The 19127-nt window shown below is 38.2% G+C and overlaps 2 protein-coding genes across 2 annotated transcripts in view; one reads left to right on the top strand and one right to left on the bottom strand.

The window, feature by feature from the left end:
* Positions 1-804: 804 nt before the first annotated feature.
* Positions 805-19127, bottom strand: part of rbm33b (RNA binding motif protein 33b) — a 55652-nt gene continuing 37329 nt past the window's right edge. Inside the window, exons 10-12 of the transcript XR_009422581.1 lie at positions 2257-2347; positions 939-1001; positions 805-864 (exon numbers count right to left, since the gene is read on the bottom strand). The gene's annotated coding sequence lies outside the window, so the exon portion shown is untranslated. The remainder of the gene's footprint in view (positions 865-938; positions 1002-2256; positions 2348-19127) is intronic.
* Positions 13094-17299, top strand: shhb (sonic hedgehog signaling molecule b). Its single transcript, XM_059501788.1, has 3 exons — positions 13094-13721; positions 15334-15595; positions 16063-17299. The coding sequence occupies exons 1-3, from the start codon at positions 13413-13415 to the stop codon at positions 16740-16742; spliced, it is 1251 nt and encodes a 416-aa protein (XP_059357771.1). The 5' UTR covers positions 13094-13412; the 3' UTR covers positions 16743-17299.

Raw genomic sequence — 19127 nt, forward strand, 5'->3', positions numbered from 1 at the left:
GTTCTTCAAAAATGATTCTTTTAGGAATTGTTCACTCAAAGGCTCTTTTGGGAACCAAAAATGATTCTTCTATGGCATCACTGCAAAAACACCTTTTTGGAACCTTTATTTTTAAGAGTGTACACTGCTTTTGAAGGTAATGCAACCTTTGCCATGAAGCTCCTTTCCTTGATAGACTGTTATTTTTTATTACTTATCCTGTTTCGGAAAAATCCATCCACAAGGTGACCCAAAAAAGCCTGACACCTGAATACAAGTGCAGATGAACTATGAGCGAGTGTTATGAGACACTTCAAATGAGTGATGGATCAAGTCAAGTGACTGAGCGACTAGAGCAGAGTATTGTGGGTAATTATCAGGATCCATAAAAAGTTAAATATTACATCTGTCTGGGCGATATTAATCAAGTTCTCTTTTACTTAAGAACAGAATAGCGTAAAATAAAATCAATACTGATGTATCATTCTCTTGTGAAATAGCATAATAAATAGTGATAGGAATAGTATAATAGACTAATAGAATAACAAAAATGCTAAAAACAAACTGGTCCAAATTACAAGGGATGTAATTTAATATTGAAAAGATATTTAAGATCTCAGCAACAGAATATAATGGACAGCGAGGCCAGGTCCCGAGCCAAAGTTAAGCCTCCATTTCTGTTCCATATGATACGGCATGTGACACTAATGGATAGAAAATGACATAACTGCATTTACAGTTTGTTTCATGATGACAGGACCAAGAGTGAAATACATTGCAAGTGAATAAAACAGGCACAATTCAAATCAGATGGATGCCGGCGACCGTACAGAGGTAAGCAGACCAGGTTGAAAGAGTTCAAATGAAACAGGCGTGATGCGACTTCTGTGAATTAAATACAAATCATAAATTTTAATAGTAGACTTTCGTTTTACTTCATTTACTAAGTGCTGCATTACCTCATGCTCTCGTCCTCACAATGGATTTTCGATAAATCTCGGCAGGCTCTAAATGATGGAGGGCTTCACATATCACAAAAATATGACAGAACTTATTAGCCTTTGAGAAGTTATTGATCGGACAGTTTTGATTAATATTTTACGGTCTTCTGTAGCACTGGTGCCCAGAGACAGTGGTAAGGACTGGGCAAAGTTGCCAGTCGTTTGGCACCGATTGTCCATAGCCTTTGAGTCTGAGACTACAGTTTACAGCCCTCTCAAACTAACTCAACATGGCAACTTCTTTATAGATGAGTACTTGTGAGCACATAATATGCTTTTAGTTATTTATCAGCAGAGGATTATTAATGATTATGACCACACTGACTGCTAAAAGAATCAACGCAGGCATTAAGAACAATGCTGATGTTGTCAAAGAAAGTGTATGAAACGTTCATGCAACACTGAAGACTGGAGTAATGATGCAGAAAATTCAGTTCTTTCATCACAGGAAAAAATACATATTTAAAATATTTTAAAATAGATTTAAAATTGTAAAAACGTTTCACAATATTACTGTTTTAGTGTATTTTTGATCAAATTAAAGGGATACTCAACCCCAAAATGAAAATTTTCTCATTAATCGCTTACCCCAATGTTGTTCCAAACCAGTAAAAAAGCTTTGTTCATCTTCAGAACACATTTTAAGATATATTGGATGAAAACCCGGAAGGCTTGAGACTGTCCCATAGTAAGTTACACTGTCATGGTCCAGAAAAGTAAGAAAGATGTCATCATCTGCCATTAGTAGCTCAACCGTAACGTTATGAAGTGACAAGAATACTTTTTGTACACTCTTCTATGTCAGCCGTGTCACAAGGATGCGCTGTTTTCTTTCAAATCAAAGCATAAACACACGTAGAAAAAGCGCATCCTTGTGGTACTGACACAGAAGAGCGAAGGCAGTTTGAGTGATGTGGAGAGACACAGAGGAGACTGTTGACAAAGGAATTGTTGAATAAAGTCGTTATTTTTGTTTTATTCACATACAAAAAGTATTATCGTTGCTTCATAATGTTACGGTGAAAACACTGATGGCAGATGGACTATTCTGACAATGCTTTTCATACTTCTCTGAACTTGACAGTGTAACTTACTTGGTAGTCTATGGGACAGTCTAAAGCCTCCTGATTTTCATCCAAAATATCTTAAATTGTGTTCCGAAGATGAACAAAGCTTTTGCAGGTTTGGAATAACATGGGTGTAAGTGATTAATGACAAAATGTACATTTTGGGATGGAGTATCCCTTCAATGCCGACTAAGAGACTACTAGTGTACCTGATGTTCTTCAGGATCCATTCATCTGTGGAGGTGAGAGGTCATCCAGTTTAGAGCATTTTGTCCTGCACTCTGATCCATGGAAATGTGGCTTGGCAAAAAGATTAAGAAATAGAAACAAATCTCATTAGTGACCAGTAGGCGAGAATTAGAACTAATTCTTGTACACATTTCCCTTAAAATCCTCTTTTGTTAGTCGTTCAGTTTATGGGCTTGCACTGCTCCTTTTCACGAGTTATTTTAATGACTTCAAATTCCCACTGATGTCAGAGTATGTATCTTAACGTTGGGTCTCACTGAGCCATTTCCACATGGTCAAAACCACAAAGATCAAAATGACATACCGCATACAATATTTCCAATAACAAGATCTAAAAGTCACATCAAGATGATAAAGTCCAGCTGAAAATGTCATAGTGAAGTCTAAAGCAGCACTAATTAGTCTCTAAACTGATTTTAAAGCTCAGCCAAGCCATCGGGAGCATGTTGCAATTATAACTTTGTCTGTGAATGAGGCCGTTTTAAGTAGCTTTGTGCAAAATGTGATCCCAACTAAGTATTTCCCTTTAACAATTCTCCATTGTAACAAGTTTTAATGACATGCCTAGTCCCTTTTCTAACAGGCTGAGACAAATCATACAAATATTACAAAACATTAAAGAGGTTCCATCCAATTTACCGTATTTTCTGGATTATAAGTCACACTTTTTTTCATAGTTTGGCTGGTCCTGCGACTTATAGTCAGGTGTGACTTATTTATCAAAATTAATTTGACATGAACCGAGAGAAATGAACCAAGAGAAATGAACATATAGAAAACATTACCGTCTACAGCCGCAAGAGGGCGCTCTATGCTGCTCAGTGCTCCTGTAGTCTACACTGAAGACGTAGAGCGCCCTCTCGCGGCTGTAGACGGTAATGCTTTCTCTTGGTTCTTGGTTCTAAATAAATGCGACTTATAGTCCAGTGCGACTTACATATGCTTTTTTTCCTCGTCATGACGTATTTTTGGACTGATGCGACTTATACTCAGGTGCGACTTATAGTCCGAACAATACGGCATGTTGACAATACATTGTGCAGCAGTATTCTGGGCATCCATTTAAAATCAAACATTTAAAGGTGCTCTAAGCGATGCCGGGAGTCGTAACTTCTTGTTGACGTTCAAATTGTTGTCAAACAAAACGGAGGCTAGCTAGACCCTCCCTCCTCCTCATCCATGCACTAACCCCCCAAACCCCACCCCCAAATCTTTCTTGTCGGTTATTGGCTGGAACAGTTTGTTATGTTTTGTGGTGCGGGTGAGCCCAGCTTGTTTTTCTTGTTGTTTGTGGAGCCTGTGGTGTCTAGAGAGACCCCGTTTTTTTACAGTGTGTTCAGGGGACAAGCAGCTAGCGGAAAGTGAGGAGATGTTTGCTGGATGTGACAAAAAATGTTTTGGCCTAAAAAATGTGTGACATCACTTAGAGCACCTTTAAACAATGAAGAGGTGACATGATCGTGATTCCGATTAATTTTAGAAATCATTTCTGGGCTGGCTCATTTATGTAGCTTAGAAAACATAAGCTCTAAGCTACATTCTTTATCGTGTATTACATTCATGTTTTGTAGCCCTGAGGTCATGTCTCTGAAAGCCGCAACCATCGATGACCTGAGATTAACTCTTAAACATTGAAGACAACCTTTCTGTAACACATTACATACTGCAGTCTAAAAATTAGACACCCTTTAGGAACTACATTGTTTGCTCCAGAATGATTTTTCCATATTATTAACATTGATTGCATCCACTGCTGCAGCACATTACCTAGACCGCAGTGCAATATATCAAGGAAATGTTTCACATTGTGAAGATGTTTACAGTAACATGTTGGCATCACACATCCCTGACATGTCTTTAAACATGCACACTCAGTTTTTCCTCATGTTTTCCTTCTGAACCCATAAATTAATTATGTTTACACATTTTGCAGTGGTGTTATTTTTGTTGGCTGGACATTACAAAACAGTAAGTATCTCACTGCCACATGAATTATTCCATTTTTTGAACGAGGAAAACAAGTGATCTCTAGGCAGACTCGCTGTGTAAATATTACTAGCTTACATAACCTTGTAAGTCTCACAACCTTCTTGATTCGAAGGTCCCCTATTGTGCAATACAACATAATATCACCAGTTATAGGATAAGTCAGATATTTTAGGTATTTTGCTGTAAATATAAAAGGCAAGACTCAACACGGCTCAAGTTGTGGTGGATGACTACGTGAGATCTCCAGGTTTAAAAAGGAAAGGAAAGGATGGGTTTATTTAACATTAACCTATACTGTAACATCCATTTAAAGATATCTGTGATTTCTTTACATTCAGTAAACGTGGTGAATATCTAAACTGTAAGATTGTGATATACAGTACAAGCATGAGGTGATGTTCAATCAAACCAAATGGCACTTTGGTATACCAAACAATAAGCAAACCTGTAATAAATTCACTATTGGGGTAAAAAGCATCATACCGTAACAGCTTAACACATTGGTTTAACCTCACACGGGAGCATTTCTAGCATTCCTCCTCCAGTTGTAATCTTCTTTCATTGTTACTTGTAACTAGACTGAAAACAACCTGGAGAGGTCAGGAAATCTGTGGCTCATTTTCTATGCCAAAAGTAAAAACATACACAGAAAAAACAAGTTTTTCGGCCTCAAACATGTTCATGCATCCTTCTAATGCCAGCAAATGGGATTTACCAATACCAACATTGCACATTTCAATTCACAATTTGTATGTAAGAAAATGCATTTTAAACCATTAAAAAAAGACCAAATGTCATAGTGCAGCCTTGGTTAGCATAAGAGACTGATATATATGGTATATGTAAGAACATGCATTATAAAAAAATATATATTTTAAACAATAAATATCATGAATTGATAAATCAACTTTTCCATTTTTTGTCTGCTGACACAATTTGGAGCAGCTATCCAGAGAAAGGCAGGACTGAAGGCTGGCAGGATTGAGCATTCACACTCATTATCGATCCTGTCTGTCTTTGCCACCTCACAGGATCCTTCCCCTCACCTTGTGGAATTACCCATCACTTTGTGCCGGTTGCCATAGCGACAGACCATCGATCCACTCCACACCAGAGTTACTGATTGATAAAAATGGCAGCTAATGGAAAGTCTACTCTTCTATAAAAGAAACCGCCACCGTATTTACTTGCCCAGTCATTTCTCTCCAATCTGCTCTATGAAAGAAGACTTCAAATGAGCAAACTGAATCGAAGGATCAACAGAGCAAAGGTTGATTCAATAAAAAATTTTTGATTCTAGCAAGCTCGCCTCCATGTCTCCATTTCATATAGTAAAGGAATGTCTGAAAGCAAGTGCTGTGCAGTACATGAAGGACACCGTGGTCAAGTTTATTTATTAAAAGGTCCTGATAATTATTGCAGGAAGGGAGCGACAGCAAATCCAGTGGAACAAAACCTCTGTTCATTGTTGAGTGAGAGACGATGAAATCCACGGCAGAGAGGCCTACTGTTTCTTGAGGGTTTCATTCATTTCACATTCTAAGTATAGATTGCCCGATGTCTCACCAACTAATTAGGGAGTATTGGACACATTTGTCTAAGAGGCCACTATGGGCTGCCAAGCAGTGTTCTCAATTACTGAGACGTGAATATGGTAACTGCTTTTCTGTGCAAACCTCAACTCCAGGAACCTCAGGCCTGAGGGGTGGGAGAGGAAATTCTCAGATAGCACCTCAATCCTATTAGTATTTGATTGTGGTCTTTATTGAATGAACCATGAAAGGATAGAAACAGTAGGAGGTGTGGAATATGTTTTTCTGCTCTTAAAGTAGGGACATTTAATTATGCAAAAAAGATGATCTCATAGTTTGATCTAGTTTTGTGCCAAACGCATCTCAAACTCGTCTTTATTATTCTAGGGTTCTTATGAAATCACACAAATAAAGCAAAGAAAGAAAACAAAGCAAATTTAATTTAGGCCAAGAAAATTCAATTCAATTCAATTCAATTCAAGTTTATTTGTATAGCGCTTTTTACAATACAAATCGTTACAAAGCAACTTTACAGAAAATTATGTTTCTACAATATTTAGTAGTAGCTAGTAGTTTGTGCACGTTTGACAGGATTTTAGAAAAATAAAAATAATAATAATAATAATACAAGACGTAGTCAGCTAGATGATGAACTATCAATATTATTAATTAATAGTAATTATAGGATGCAGTCACACATGTAGCAATAATTGTTAGTTCTGTTTGTTGATTCAAGGTTAGGATCATCTGGGGTCCTCTGAGGGTCAGCATCATCTCTTCTCAGGTGTTCTGGATCCAGACTGGAGCTTGTGTAAATCCTAGTTACCACGGGATGTAAATCCCGTGGCAAAACATAGAAACAAAATAGAGACATCATTAGCATAGCTGCTGATCCAACAAAGTAAAATTAGTTTAACCCAAGCTAAAGAATAAAAATGCAGATGCAACTACACTCACAATTTAAGAGATACATTATTCGAATGCTTGGCGAAAGAGATGCGTTTTTAATCTAGATTTAAACAGAGAGAGTGTGTCTGAACCCCGAACATTATCAGGAAGGCTATTCCAGAGTTTGGGAGCCAAATGTGAAAAAGCTCTACCTCCTTTAGTGGACTTTGCTATCCTAGGAACTACCAAAAGTCCAGCGTTTTGTGACCTTAGGGTGCGTGATGGGTTGTAGCGTGGTAGAAGGCTAGTTAGGTACGCAGGAGCTAAACCATTTAGGGCCTTATAGGTAAGTAATGATAATTTGTAACTGATACGGAACTTAATAGGTAGCCAGTGCAGAGACTGTAAAATTGGGGTAATATGATCATATTTTCTTGACCTGGTAAGGACTCTAGCTGCTGCATTTTGGACTACCTGTAGCTTGTTTATTGACGAAGCAGGACAACCACCTAGAAGTCCATTACAATAGTCCAGTCTAGAGGTCATGAAAGCATGAACTAGCTTTTCTGCATCAGAAACAGATAACATGTTTCGTAGCTTGTCAATGTTTCTAAGATGGAAGAATGCGGTTTTTGTAACATTGGAAATATGATTTTCAAAAGACAAATTGCTGTCCAATATAACACCCAGATTTCTGACTGTAGAGGAAGTAACAGTACATCCGTCTAGTTGCAGATTGTAATCTACAAGATTCTGTGTGGTGTTTTTTGGTCCAATAATTAATATCTCTGTCTTATCCGAATTTAATTGGAGAAAATTATTTGTCATCCAATCTTTTACATTTTTAACACACTCTGTTAGCTTAGATAATTGGGAAGTTTCATCTGGTCTCGTTGAGATATATAGCTGAGTATCATCAGCATAACAGTGGAAGCTAATTCCGTATTTTCTAATAATATTACCAAGGGGCAACATGTATATTGAAAATAGAAGGGGACCTAGGACGGATCCTTGTGGCACTCCATATTTTACTGATGATAAATGAGATGACACCCCATTTAAGTAAACAAAATGGTAGCGAAAATGGCAGTATAATGCAGCAGTTCCACGGCATCTCTGTCCATCCATACTTTATGCCACTGAGTCACCAGAGCGATGCTGGTAGAAAGATGAGTGAATTAGAGGGCTTTATTGGCATCAGAGCGTTCATTATAGTGAGACCCGCTTTGGCAGGAAGAACGGTGAGTCTGCGTGCCAGGTGAACAAATGAACTGCTATTGTATGTTTGCTGATTCACCAACAGAACTTTAGTTTCAGTGCTTCCGTTTTACAAACATAATGCCATTCTCATTGGGAACTCATTAGTCAATCTCAGACAGCTATAGTTTTACAGTACTCACAGGGATAACAGTAAGGAATTTGTATGCTAGCTATAGGTCAGTAATTCTGATTTGTACATACCTTGCCAATATTTTCATTGACCTCATGACAAAAATGTTTCATTAAATAAAATGTAATAAATAGCAGCAACATATTTGTATGTGTCTGAAATACATTTATATTCATAATAAACAGCTCCAAGTTAATCTTAAACATTTATGCACACTGTTACTGAATGTTTTAATGTTTTATTATGATGCTTCCAACGTAAAAACTTTATTAAATTTCGATATACTTTTGTCTGAATAATTTCCAAAGTTAATTTAGGCACCACAAAATGAACTATATTTATATTTCATATACAGTATTGTGCCTAAATTCACTTTTTAAAATCATTAAATTTTAGTTTTTAGTGTTTTTCATTGTACTGTATGAAATATGGACATTGATTTTTTTTTAGGTTTGGTGAAGATTACATTTAATTATCCATTAAAGGTGCCATCTGTCATATCTGGCAAAAAATCAAGTCATACTCCACATTCCATACCAGATGGGGGCAGTATGCCTCAATAAAGTGAATTGGTCTACTCTAGAGTAACAAACGAGAAACGGCATAGTCTCTATGCTCCGCCCCTACCTTCACAACAACCCTAGAGCATAGCTGAAGCCTATAAGACAGAGGTTCTCAATTGCAATCCTCGCGCACCACTGGTCTGCACATTTTGAACGTTTCTCTTAGAGCTTCAGACATTTGTTCTATTCGAACATAAGTGTCCTGCGAAGTGGACATCACAGGATATTCAGCCATGATTCCAGTTCGAAGTGAACGTAGCTATATGTTCCAATCAAAGTGCATTGAAGTGTGCAAGACGTGAATTTAAATTGTATTGATTTACAGAGGTATATGATGTCACAGTTGTCCATGTTTAAAGACGCTGCACAGCACAAATCAGTGAATGAATGTTTCGATGTGAGGTAAACTTCAACAGATTTCCCCTGCTCAGAGAGTAGGGAGCAATGAACATTTGAAAAAAAGTTCATGCACGGAGTTCATTTCTAACAAGCTGATTATCTGAATCAGGTGTGTTAAAGAGAAACGTGCAAAATATGCAGAGCAGTGGGGCGCGAGGACTGGAATTGAGAACCGCTGCTATAAGAGGACGTTTTGCCTCCAGAGGAACGTTGGGTGATGTCAAGTGATTTTGAAACATGACATCTTCAAGCTACTCCCCTTCACCTTTACCAGTGAATATGTTCATATTCGTTTTGTTCATATTACATTGAGTTGTATATACACATTATTGGAATTAAATTAATTTGACAGACAGCATTCTGTCAACATCATTGGTCAACATCAGACAGCTGATGTTGACCAAGCTAGCGCCAACCAACGTAACCAGAGCTGCCAACTCTCAAGCATTCACCGTGAGACACACGCAATTGACTCTTTTCACACGCTTTCACGCCACACATCAATTTTCTCACGTACAGAAAAACCACGAAGCAAAGAGGACACGGAGACCAACAGACTAGACAGAGCAGGTTACTTATGATATAAAACAATGGGTAAGTTATAGCTAGCTAATTATCAAACGCAGCTACAGTTAGCCATCGCTAACATTAGCACGTTTATAGAACAGCCTTCGATACATTTCTATGTTATAACTTCCCGAAAAAAAATACACAAACATATAAAACAAACTTCTAGCGATATACTAACAGCATCTAACTTACCAATCCAAAAGAAATGTTGCAAGTTCGGTGTCGAACCTCATTTCTTTCAGGTCCATCAGTTGTCTCCAGCTATTGAAAGCAGTGCCGATGTTTACTCTGGTTCGGCTCCTTTTCTTATCGGATTTGATTTGTGATTCCGAGCGCGGTTGTTTCCCTGTAGCGGGTGGTGGTCTCTTGCCAAGGGCTTAAGTCATCCTTCCGCTCTCTTCCCTGAACTGAAATGAAGTAGTGGGCTGTACTTTCCACATGATTGACATCAGGTTCAGGTACGCCCACAAGCCGTGCGAGTTATTCGTGTATTGCAGGTTGACTGATGGTTATGTTGCCCGCATACCGCCTCCCATGGCCGAAACTGGTATTACCACACCTGTCGGGCCGGGGCTAGTAATGCTACTGCTAATTAAGGTTGATATCTCTGCAGCACTATAACTTTACATTTTTTTAATGACATCATCGCCCTTATTTCTTCTCATACTTTTGATGCGTGTAGGTCATTTTTTGAATATTTTTAGCTCAATTTTTGCACATGGCACCTTTAAATAACAGTATCAGTCTTTTAAAAAAACTAAATTGAAGTGAGTGCTAGATGACAGCAAAGGTAGTCTAATTGCAAATACATGTGAAATGAGCATGGACTATTAAATGTTCAATACTGACCAATACAATGAATACTGACTGATAACTGATATGGTAATGATAATGTGCATCTTTAGTATTGTTAACTATCCTGTATATCTTACGCAATGGCCCTTCTTAATGTTAAACCCTAATCTGATACTCGGATCTTGAACAATTTATTTGAATGTGGTACTGGATGTTTATAGCTTATGGAATAATAATTTAAAAAAAAACCAGCAACAGATCTGGTATAGATGCATAGGTCCAAGTCACGCAGCCTTGTAAAAAAATGAGCATAAAGTCGCAGATTATTAGAACTCCATTGCGCTGCAATGTAACCATTGTCAGAAACCCCTACAAGTCTCACTACCAGATACTGGAAGACCATAACATTTACAATGTCCGTCAAAACTTAAAAAGGAGGCCTCCCATTAGTAAAGCCAGGTATTTCCTGTGAATGCGAATGGCCTTTTGGCTTTTGACTAGAATAAACCATACCAATCTGAAACAGCTTAACTGGTCCAGTGACCCATCTGTCCACAGTTATTTTAAAGGACTAAAAAGAATGGTTCAAGTATGCCTTTCAGACCTGACCAGATGGATGGTCGGCACCGAGTATTCACATAAACCAGCAAACAACTACAAGTAAAGTACAGATAAAGTTTCCCCCTTGAATTCCTGTATTTTCAAAGGTTAGAGGGGTTGAAAAAATGTAAACAGTTATTATGCTAATTCTTGCTCTTGTTTAATCAGAGTATATTGTGACAAAGGAAAAGTTAAACATTATGGTTGTAGATACAGTTAACAAGACTGATACAACACTGATATATAGCATATACAATACTGATACATAGCGTATACATTAAAATACTATTTTTGTTACTATTATATATATATATATATTTTTTTTTTCTTCTTCTTTTTTTTTGAGAAATGCAATTAGTTGAATCCAATATTTACTTCAAATTCTGACACAAAGTGGAACTAACACTGCTGTTACACTCTGCTTTTTTAAAATATATTGTCTGATCTATTGGACTTATCTGTACATATTACAACTCAAAAGTTTGTCTTTTCAAATGGAGCTGAGATTTCAGTCTTAACTTTGAAGAGAGTGAAGCATGTCTCACTCAGAGCTGTCAGGACAGCCAAATGATGTGAGGTTGTTTTTTTCCATCATCATCCCATCTAAATCAAAAGCATGAATGGTTTCATCTAACAAATTGAGCTTTTGTTGAGTTAAGGTCACCTCATCCTTTTAAGAGTGATTGCGGGACTATATATTTTACGAGAAGAGGACAATGAATAGTATATTTGTGTACGGTTGTGTAGCACTGGATATCACAGAAATGGATTTTCTTTTATCTCATTTTAAGTTGAGCATCTAAACATAAAAAAATCAAGGTTAATTAAACCTTTTTTTTAAGATACTACTTGTGATTTCTGTTTTGAAGAGATTAAATGGCCATTTCATTTTATCATGGGACACTTGAAAGTCACCTGCTGCAGAACTGATCTCATAGTCTGACATGTCCTGATAACAGATCATTATAAACGTACACCTCTTATATTTGTGTATATACTCCAATCACCTAATTAGATTTGTTTCAAAAAATGAAGACAGAAAATGTTATATAAATATGTACTTGAAAGCATCATAAATAAACAGCCAATTAATTCTAAGAGTGGGACAGATTTTGGGTTTTCAAGTGCAACGGAGTCATCTGTGGGTCAAACCATAGAGTGGCAAGAGGGTGAGTTTTTGCTCACTCACACGCCAATTTTCAGAAGCCCTTGAAAGTCAAAACCAGGTAGGTGTTATAAATTCAGAGATGCACCACTCATTCACTTTGCCTACCAACAAACCCTGTCCACAAAACAAAATACCCTCAATGAGGGTCAAAAGAGTTCAGATCAAATCTGATAGTCTGAGAAGATGCTGAGATATTTAAGGCAGCAGAAACAACAGTGCATAAAATCAACAAACTTAACACACAGGAAAGTTTTCAGCAATTGAATATTACATGAATTACGACCATCTTGATGGTAACTTTTACTTTATAACAATATTTTCTATTAGCAAGTCTATTAGGGTTTTTTTTTTTTTTTTTGCATAAAGACAAAAGACCTAATCTTTCAGATGTCATCACACAAGATTAAACTCTAACTCGAAGACATAAATTTAGGTCTGGACTTTTGATACCCTGATCAATCCCTACCAAAGACAAACAGAAAAAGGATGGGTACAAAGGATACACAGACCAACTGATTTTGGTTCCTGTGTCTCTGTTAGTATTTTCATGAGGTCTACACCAGTCTTGAAGAGAAGTTTCTTTAAAAAAATTTTTTATAAAAAGTCATTGGGAAGGAATGGATAGACAGCACAAGGATACAAGGAGTCATTTCATATTTCATTTCAGAATAAGGATTTTTCAATTACAAAATATGTCTAATTTGTCATATTATCCTCAAGAATTACATAATCTGTCAAAAAATGGTGCACTATAACCGAAAAGGGGCTGATTTGAAATAATGCAATTCTGATACACCACATATGCTTAAATATCATGGTCATAACCACTCTTGCTTGACCATGGCAACGTGACAATACGTTTGTGTCATTTCTGCAGAAATGAAGGCGGTATGGAGACTTGGCTTGGATGGCATCATAGTTGGACGGCACTCCGTCGAGTCAATAGACTCCCTCCCCCTGGCATAGATTTGCTCTGTAATTCATATGGGTAGACTGCCTCTACGCATAAGCGTCTGACCCTACCTCCCGTCAAACTAAGTCGCTCTTTCGTCTCTCACTTAGCTGTGACAGCTAGCCTCCAATGTGCTCAGTCAGTGGCTATCGAGAGCGGTCGTTATTGCACCTGCTTCGGTAGTGGTCGTTGGGTAGCATCCATCCGGTACGCGCGAGAAGACCCTGTGAGAGACTAAACTTTAAAGATCCGAGGAGATCATTTAACGTCATGGACGTAAGGCTGCATCTGAAGCAAATTGCTTTTCTGTGTTTTATCAGCCTGCTTCTGACGCCTTGTGGATTAGCCTGTGGTCCCGGTAGAGGTTATGGAAAACGAAGACATCCAAAGAAATTAACCCCTTTGTCTTACAAGCAATTCATTCCCAACGTTGCCGAGAAAACGCTCGGGGCAAGCGGCAAATACGAAGGCAAAATCACAAGGAATTCAGAGCGATTTAAAGAGCTGATTCCGAATTATAATCCCGATATCATCTTTAAAGACGAGGAAAACACAAACGCTGACAGACTGATGACCAAGGTATGGACCCATGCGTGCGTAATTGCCCAGACTTACAGTCTTTTAAATAATGGATGAACATGTTCGCTTTAAAAGGTTTTTGAGTTTACTATGGTTTTTGGGAGATTCATAAAAAATATATAGTGATGTTGCATTATTAGTACTTTAGATCAGTATATTGGTTTTTGGGTTCTTTAAAGCGCCATTACAGAACAGAACAGATTTTTTTTTAATAACTAGAAAACAAATTTAATGATGTAACTCAAATAAAATCTCATATTGCACTAGTCTGTAAAAACTCGTGACGGGACATTTAAACAGGTTTCCGGGTACTTTATTGGAAACACTGACAGCGCGCGGTAAAACTACAGCTAGAACTGTTGGAAGTCTGACACTGCAGTATAGCCTTACAATTTTTTTAGCAAACAGCTGATCTAGTGATATTCTTAATATGAACATTTGCATACTTTAAAGACTTTACATGGAACGTTTGAGCTATATTTTTGAATTTTGACTATTCATAATATTCCGTTTAATTTAAATCAAAATGACAATTCAGCGCCCATTCGGATTTTATTGCTTTGCCATTAGTGCAAATTTGGCACCGTTGGATAATTTATTGTTAGAGCTTGAAAGCATGTGCTGAGCATGTTGTTTTTTTTTTTTTCTCCAAACAGACCCTTGACAGTTAATAATTAAATACACGAAACACCCCCGCCTCCACACATCGTAACCATTGCGTAATATATAGGTAGTCTATATATTTTTTTCTGGGGCGCCCTATCAATTAATGTGTTTCTTCGAGATCACATCTGCGATTCTTTATAGATCTCATGACCTGCTTTTATTGTGCAGTTAATGGAAAATGTGGGTCACAAGTGATCTTTGCCACTGATTTTGCGCGTCTAGTACTGGATATTACCGGCTCCCGTGGTGAGCGCGCTTATTCCAATCAGCTGCTCGACTGCTTTCTCTGATGACAATGTTTTAAGATAATTATTTGAATCCAAATTACAGTGCACATTTCCCTGACAATATCCAGCAACAAATTAGGCAACTTGCATGTTCACAGTGCCATAGAAGATACTGACATTTAAGTAAAGCAACATCAGCAGTTAGGCGAATCATTGGTGGCAACGTCTCTGTAAAATTGATTGCTGCCGCACTGGCTGAGAGAAAGAACGTGGATTTTCAGCTCTATTTACTCCTCTCGCGGTTATCGATCGATCGGTCTGGAGTCTGCGCTCTTGACTTATGGCAACAAACGATTTCCCCAGCGCACACATCTTTTACGCACAAAATCAGACCGACAATGTGCTTAGTGATGTATATGAATAACTCCGTACTGCGTTAAGGATCAATCTTTTTCTACAATGATGACATCTATGTAGACAGTTTAGTGTTATATTCAGCATTATGCAAGCAAATGTAAAAAAAAAAAAAAAAAAAAAAAAAACTTTGTTTGCTGATATGAATGCAGATACTTCAACTTTTGTTGCAGAAATTACTTGGAGAGAACGACCGACAGAGCTTTTTGTTAAATAGCCAATCTGAAAATTCAATAAATCTTCCACACCTTAAAAGGAAGGTGTGTGTTTTAAATACTGACAACCTGTCTCTTTCACTCATCCAGAGGTGTAAGGACAAGTTAAATTCGTTGGCGATATCCGTCATGAACCAGTGGCCAGGTGTGAAACTGCGCGTCACTGAAGGCTGGGATGAGGATGGTCACCATTTCGAAGAATCTTTGCACTACGAGGGACGGGCGGTGGACATAACTACCTCAGACAGGGATAAAAGCAAGTATGGGATGCTATCTAGACTTGCAGTGGAGGCAGGATTCGACTGGGTCCATTACGAATCCAAAGCCCATATACACTGCTCTGTCAAAGCAGGTGAGCGCAATGTCATCACTAACACTGATATGCATCCAACGTCGGGCTTATGTGACAGGCCTATGCTAATTTAAATGCATATCTTAGATATTCGTTTATATTCTATGTTAATGTGTAGGCCTATTCTTTGAAAAACATATCCCAAAAAATCAGCAAATAGCTTACATTGTGATAAGACTAGCCTACTGATGGTTTTCATATTGACTAATTGGCAGGGTGGGTATCTCTGCACATGCATGTGCAAGCAGCTATACAAAACTAAAGGGACCAGGGAGAAGTAAAGTCTTTATATGTTCAATTTAAATGACAATGTCTGATGAGTTTGTGTTAATTCAGGATCCAGACTGGACACATGGTCAACATTTGCTTCTTTATAGACAACAACAACAAAAACTGTGTCAATGCATCGATTTTGCACAGTGCTTTAAAAATATTTTGTAAGTTATTTATCTTCGCTTCTATCTCAGAAAATTCAGTCGCTGCTAAATCGGGGGGATGCTTTCCTGGATCTGGTACGGTGACACTCGCAGACGGGAGGAGGAAACACATCAAAGATCTTAAAGCGGGCGACCGGGTTTTAGCTGCGGACGAGGAGGGAAATGTCTTATTGAGCGACTTCATCATGTTCATGGACCACGATCCGACAACGAGAAGGCAATTCATCGTCATCGAGACGTCAGAGCCTTTTACAAAGCTCACCCTCACAGCCGCGCACCTCGTCTTCGTTGGAAACGCCTCGGCTAGATTTGGTACAACAGCAACGTTTGCCAGCAACGTGAAGCCTGGAGATACAGTTCTGGTGTCGGAAGGAACAGACAAGAGCCTCAAGAGCGTTACAGTGAAGAGGATTTACACTGAAGAGCACGAGGGCTCTTACGCGCCAGTCACCGCGCACGGAACCATAATAGTGGATCGGGTGCTGGCTTCGTGTTACGCGGTTATTGAGAGTCACAAGTGGGCGCACTGGGCTTTTGCACCGGTCAGGTTAAGTCACAAGGTGATGACGTGGCTTTTCCCGGCTCGTGATTCAAACGTCACTTTTCAGGAGGACGGCATCCACTGGTACTCAAATATGCTGTTTCACATCGGCTCGTGGCTGCTGGACAGAGACTCTTTCCATCCACTCGGGATTTCACACTTGAGTTGAAAGTGCAGCTACAGTATCACTATTTGGGCACCAGACTCAAACGTATCTTTATTTTCTGTAAGAAAAGCCTTAAAGTGTTCATTGAATAATTTATTTGTATTGGATCATCTGTCTCTGGAAACGTACTACACACCGATTCAAGCATGATGTGACCGTTTTTGCGCATTTTTGTGAGATTATACGAAATAAGAGAACGTATTGAATTTACAGGGCTGTACACTGTGCAACCGACTGATCTATTTTATTGGATAAGCATAGGATGGCGCTCAAAAATTATATTTTTATACACAGATTTGTATATTAGATTTTTGACGGATCTAAAAGTATTTCCAGAATCATATTTCGTTATTTGAAATAGTGCAAAGTTACATTTATTTAAACAGTTGCGATGTATAACGAACTGTTCATGTCATTATGTCGAGTATGTCAAGTGTCATTGTTTTGACCACTGTTTCAACGTTTGTGTATTCACTACACTAACACTTTTTGTTTAAATGTACATTTCTTGACAAAAGTATAGGCAACTCAAAATAAATTCATGGTACGTATTGTGCAAATTATTCGATGTCCTTAAAGGAAATTCAAATGAAACATTTTGTTGTTCACATGGAATAAGCAGCACATAGGCTACATATTTTTGAAAGTAGTAAATTAGCGGTTCCTAAGCGACTTTTGTTCGCTGCGGTCTTCTTCATTCACTTGGCTGATCTAACTTTACTGAATCACTTGTATACTCTGCTAACTACTACTACTACTACTACTAATAATAATAATAATAAGACCCTCCCCCAAGCTCTCGCGTAAAAGGAGCTAAAAGTATTTTTAAAAGTTTTAAAAATAGAAAAGCCACAGAGAGAAAAGAAAAAAAAATATCTAATTGAATACTACAAGTTCAGAAATGCTATGCACTTCAAAACTGAGACAGTCTATTAGTTAGTATGAACATTGGTCCTCGCCCCTTGAATTTTCAACAAAATGCCTTTTATGCTTGATGTTACTATGATGCTTTTAATATGTCTATTATGCTTATGCAGCAAGAATATCTCACACAGCTGATCTGATGTCGTGCGACATCTACTGGCTTTTTACAGCTCTTTCACACTGTGTGATCCAGGTTTCCTTATGGATTCCTTATCATATTATTTTCCCCCCCTAAAATCCCATAGAAATAGAGAAAGGTTGTCCTTAGGTTTAAAATGCTTAAAAATTTTTTATTTAAATCCAACATCCGGTCAACATGAAGTATCATATAGTTACCTTAGATCTTTACATTGCCTTAATCACTATACCAAAATCAGCATGCTTTTAAAATAGCGGATCATTATATAAAATAAAAAACGGAACCCTGCGCAAGTATATTAAAGTTAATTAGAATGTTCTTTCCTATGTAACCTTTGACACGATTGTTGTTAGTGCATTCCCATGGCAGTTGGCCTAACAGATGTTAGGGGAGCACCGAATATAAAAATCAATATTTCTGTAGTCTCCTGGTAGACACGAGCAAAACGTATTCCTGATAAACCTGAACAGTCTTGGAAGAAATATGACTCATGTAGAAAATAGCCTCAAAAAGGTCTTAGTGAAGAAAGAAACACCTGAGTTTTAACTGCAAGTATTGGTGAAGTACTGATTACATGTGAGGCAACAGATGGGAACAGATGTAGATGGGAATAGAGACGACTGAAAGGCCATTCAACTTCATTCTACAAGGGCTTATGTAGAGATGTAGAAAGGTCCATTCATGTAAAGCTCTAAAATAATTGAAAGCAATGAAGCTCAACTTTGGCACAAGTTCAAGCAGTGACTAGCTCAATAACACTGCCCACCTGAGTCAGTTAATCCATCAGACATCAATCAGACACCAGGCACAAAACCTGTGATGAATGATGCAGACAAGCCGGGAGATACACTGGTATGCTGATCTTCTTCCCTCAACATTTTACTCAAACACGATATTGGCGGTGGTGGGGAGGGGGACTCAAATTGCTTAATGAGAAAAGTAAGTAACATTTAGAGAGTGTTGCGACAAGGATTGAAATTCCACTCACATTCTGCTTTTGAGGAGGGAGCGGTGTTGACTCTGTGTGGTTGAGACTTGCTGGAAGACACAAAAGGAGCTGCGTGGAGACAGAAGGATGACCTTGGGCCCGGCCCAGGTACAAAAGCACTGCTAAAGGAACATTCCAGGGGACCAGGAAAACAAACTAGCCCCTAATCCTCTCTCTATCCCCCAGTCTGCCGGATTAGAGCAGGGCCACTCTCTGCAAATGTTGACATTCCCTAACAGAAGACGTTAGCATCTTGGAAAATATTTCAGAACGAAACGTCTGTTGCAAGCAAAAGACCAAGCACAATAGGCGAGGTGGTCTTGTTGTATCTAAGAAG

This window comes from Carassius carassius, chromosome 20 (genome assembly GCF_963082965.1).
Source record: "Carassius carassius chromosome 20, fCarCar2.1, whole genome shotgun sequence".
Lineage (NCBI taxonomy): Eukaryota > Metazoa > Chordata > Actinopteri > Cypriniformes > Cyprinidae > Carassius > Carassius carassius.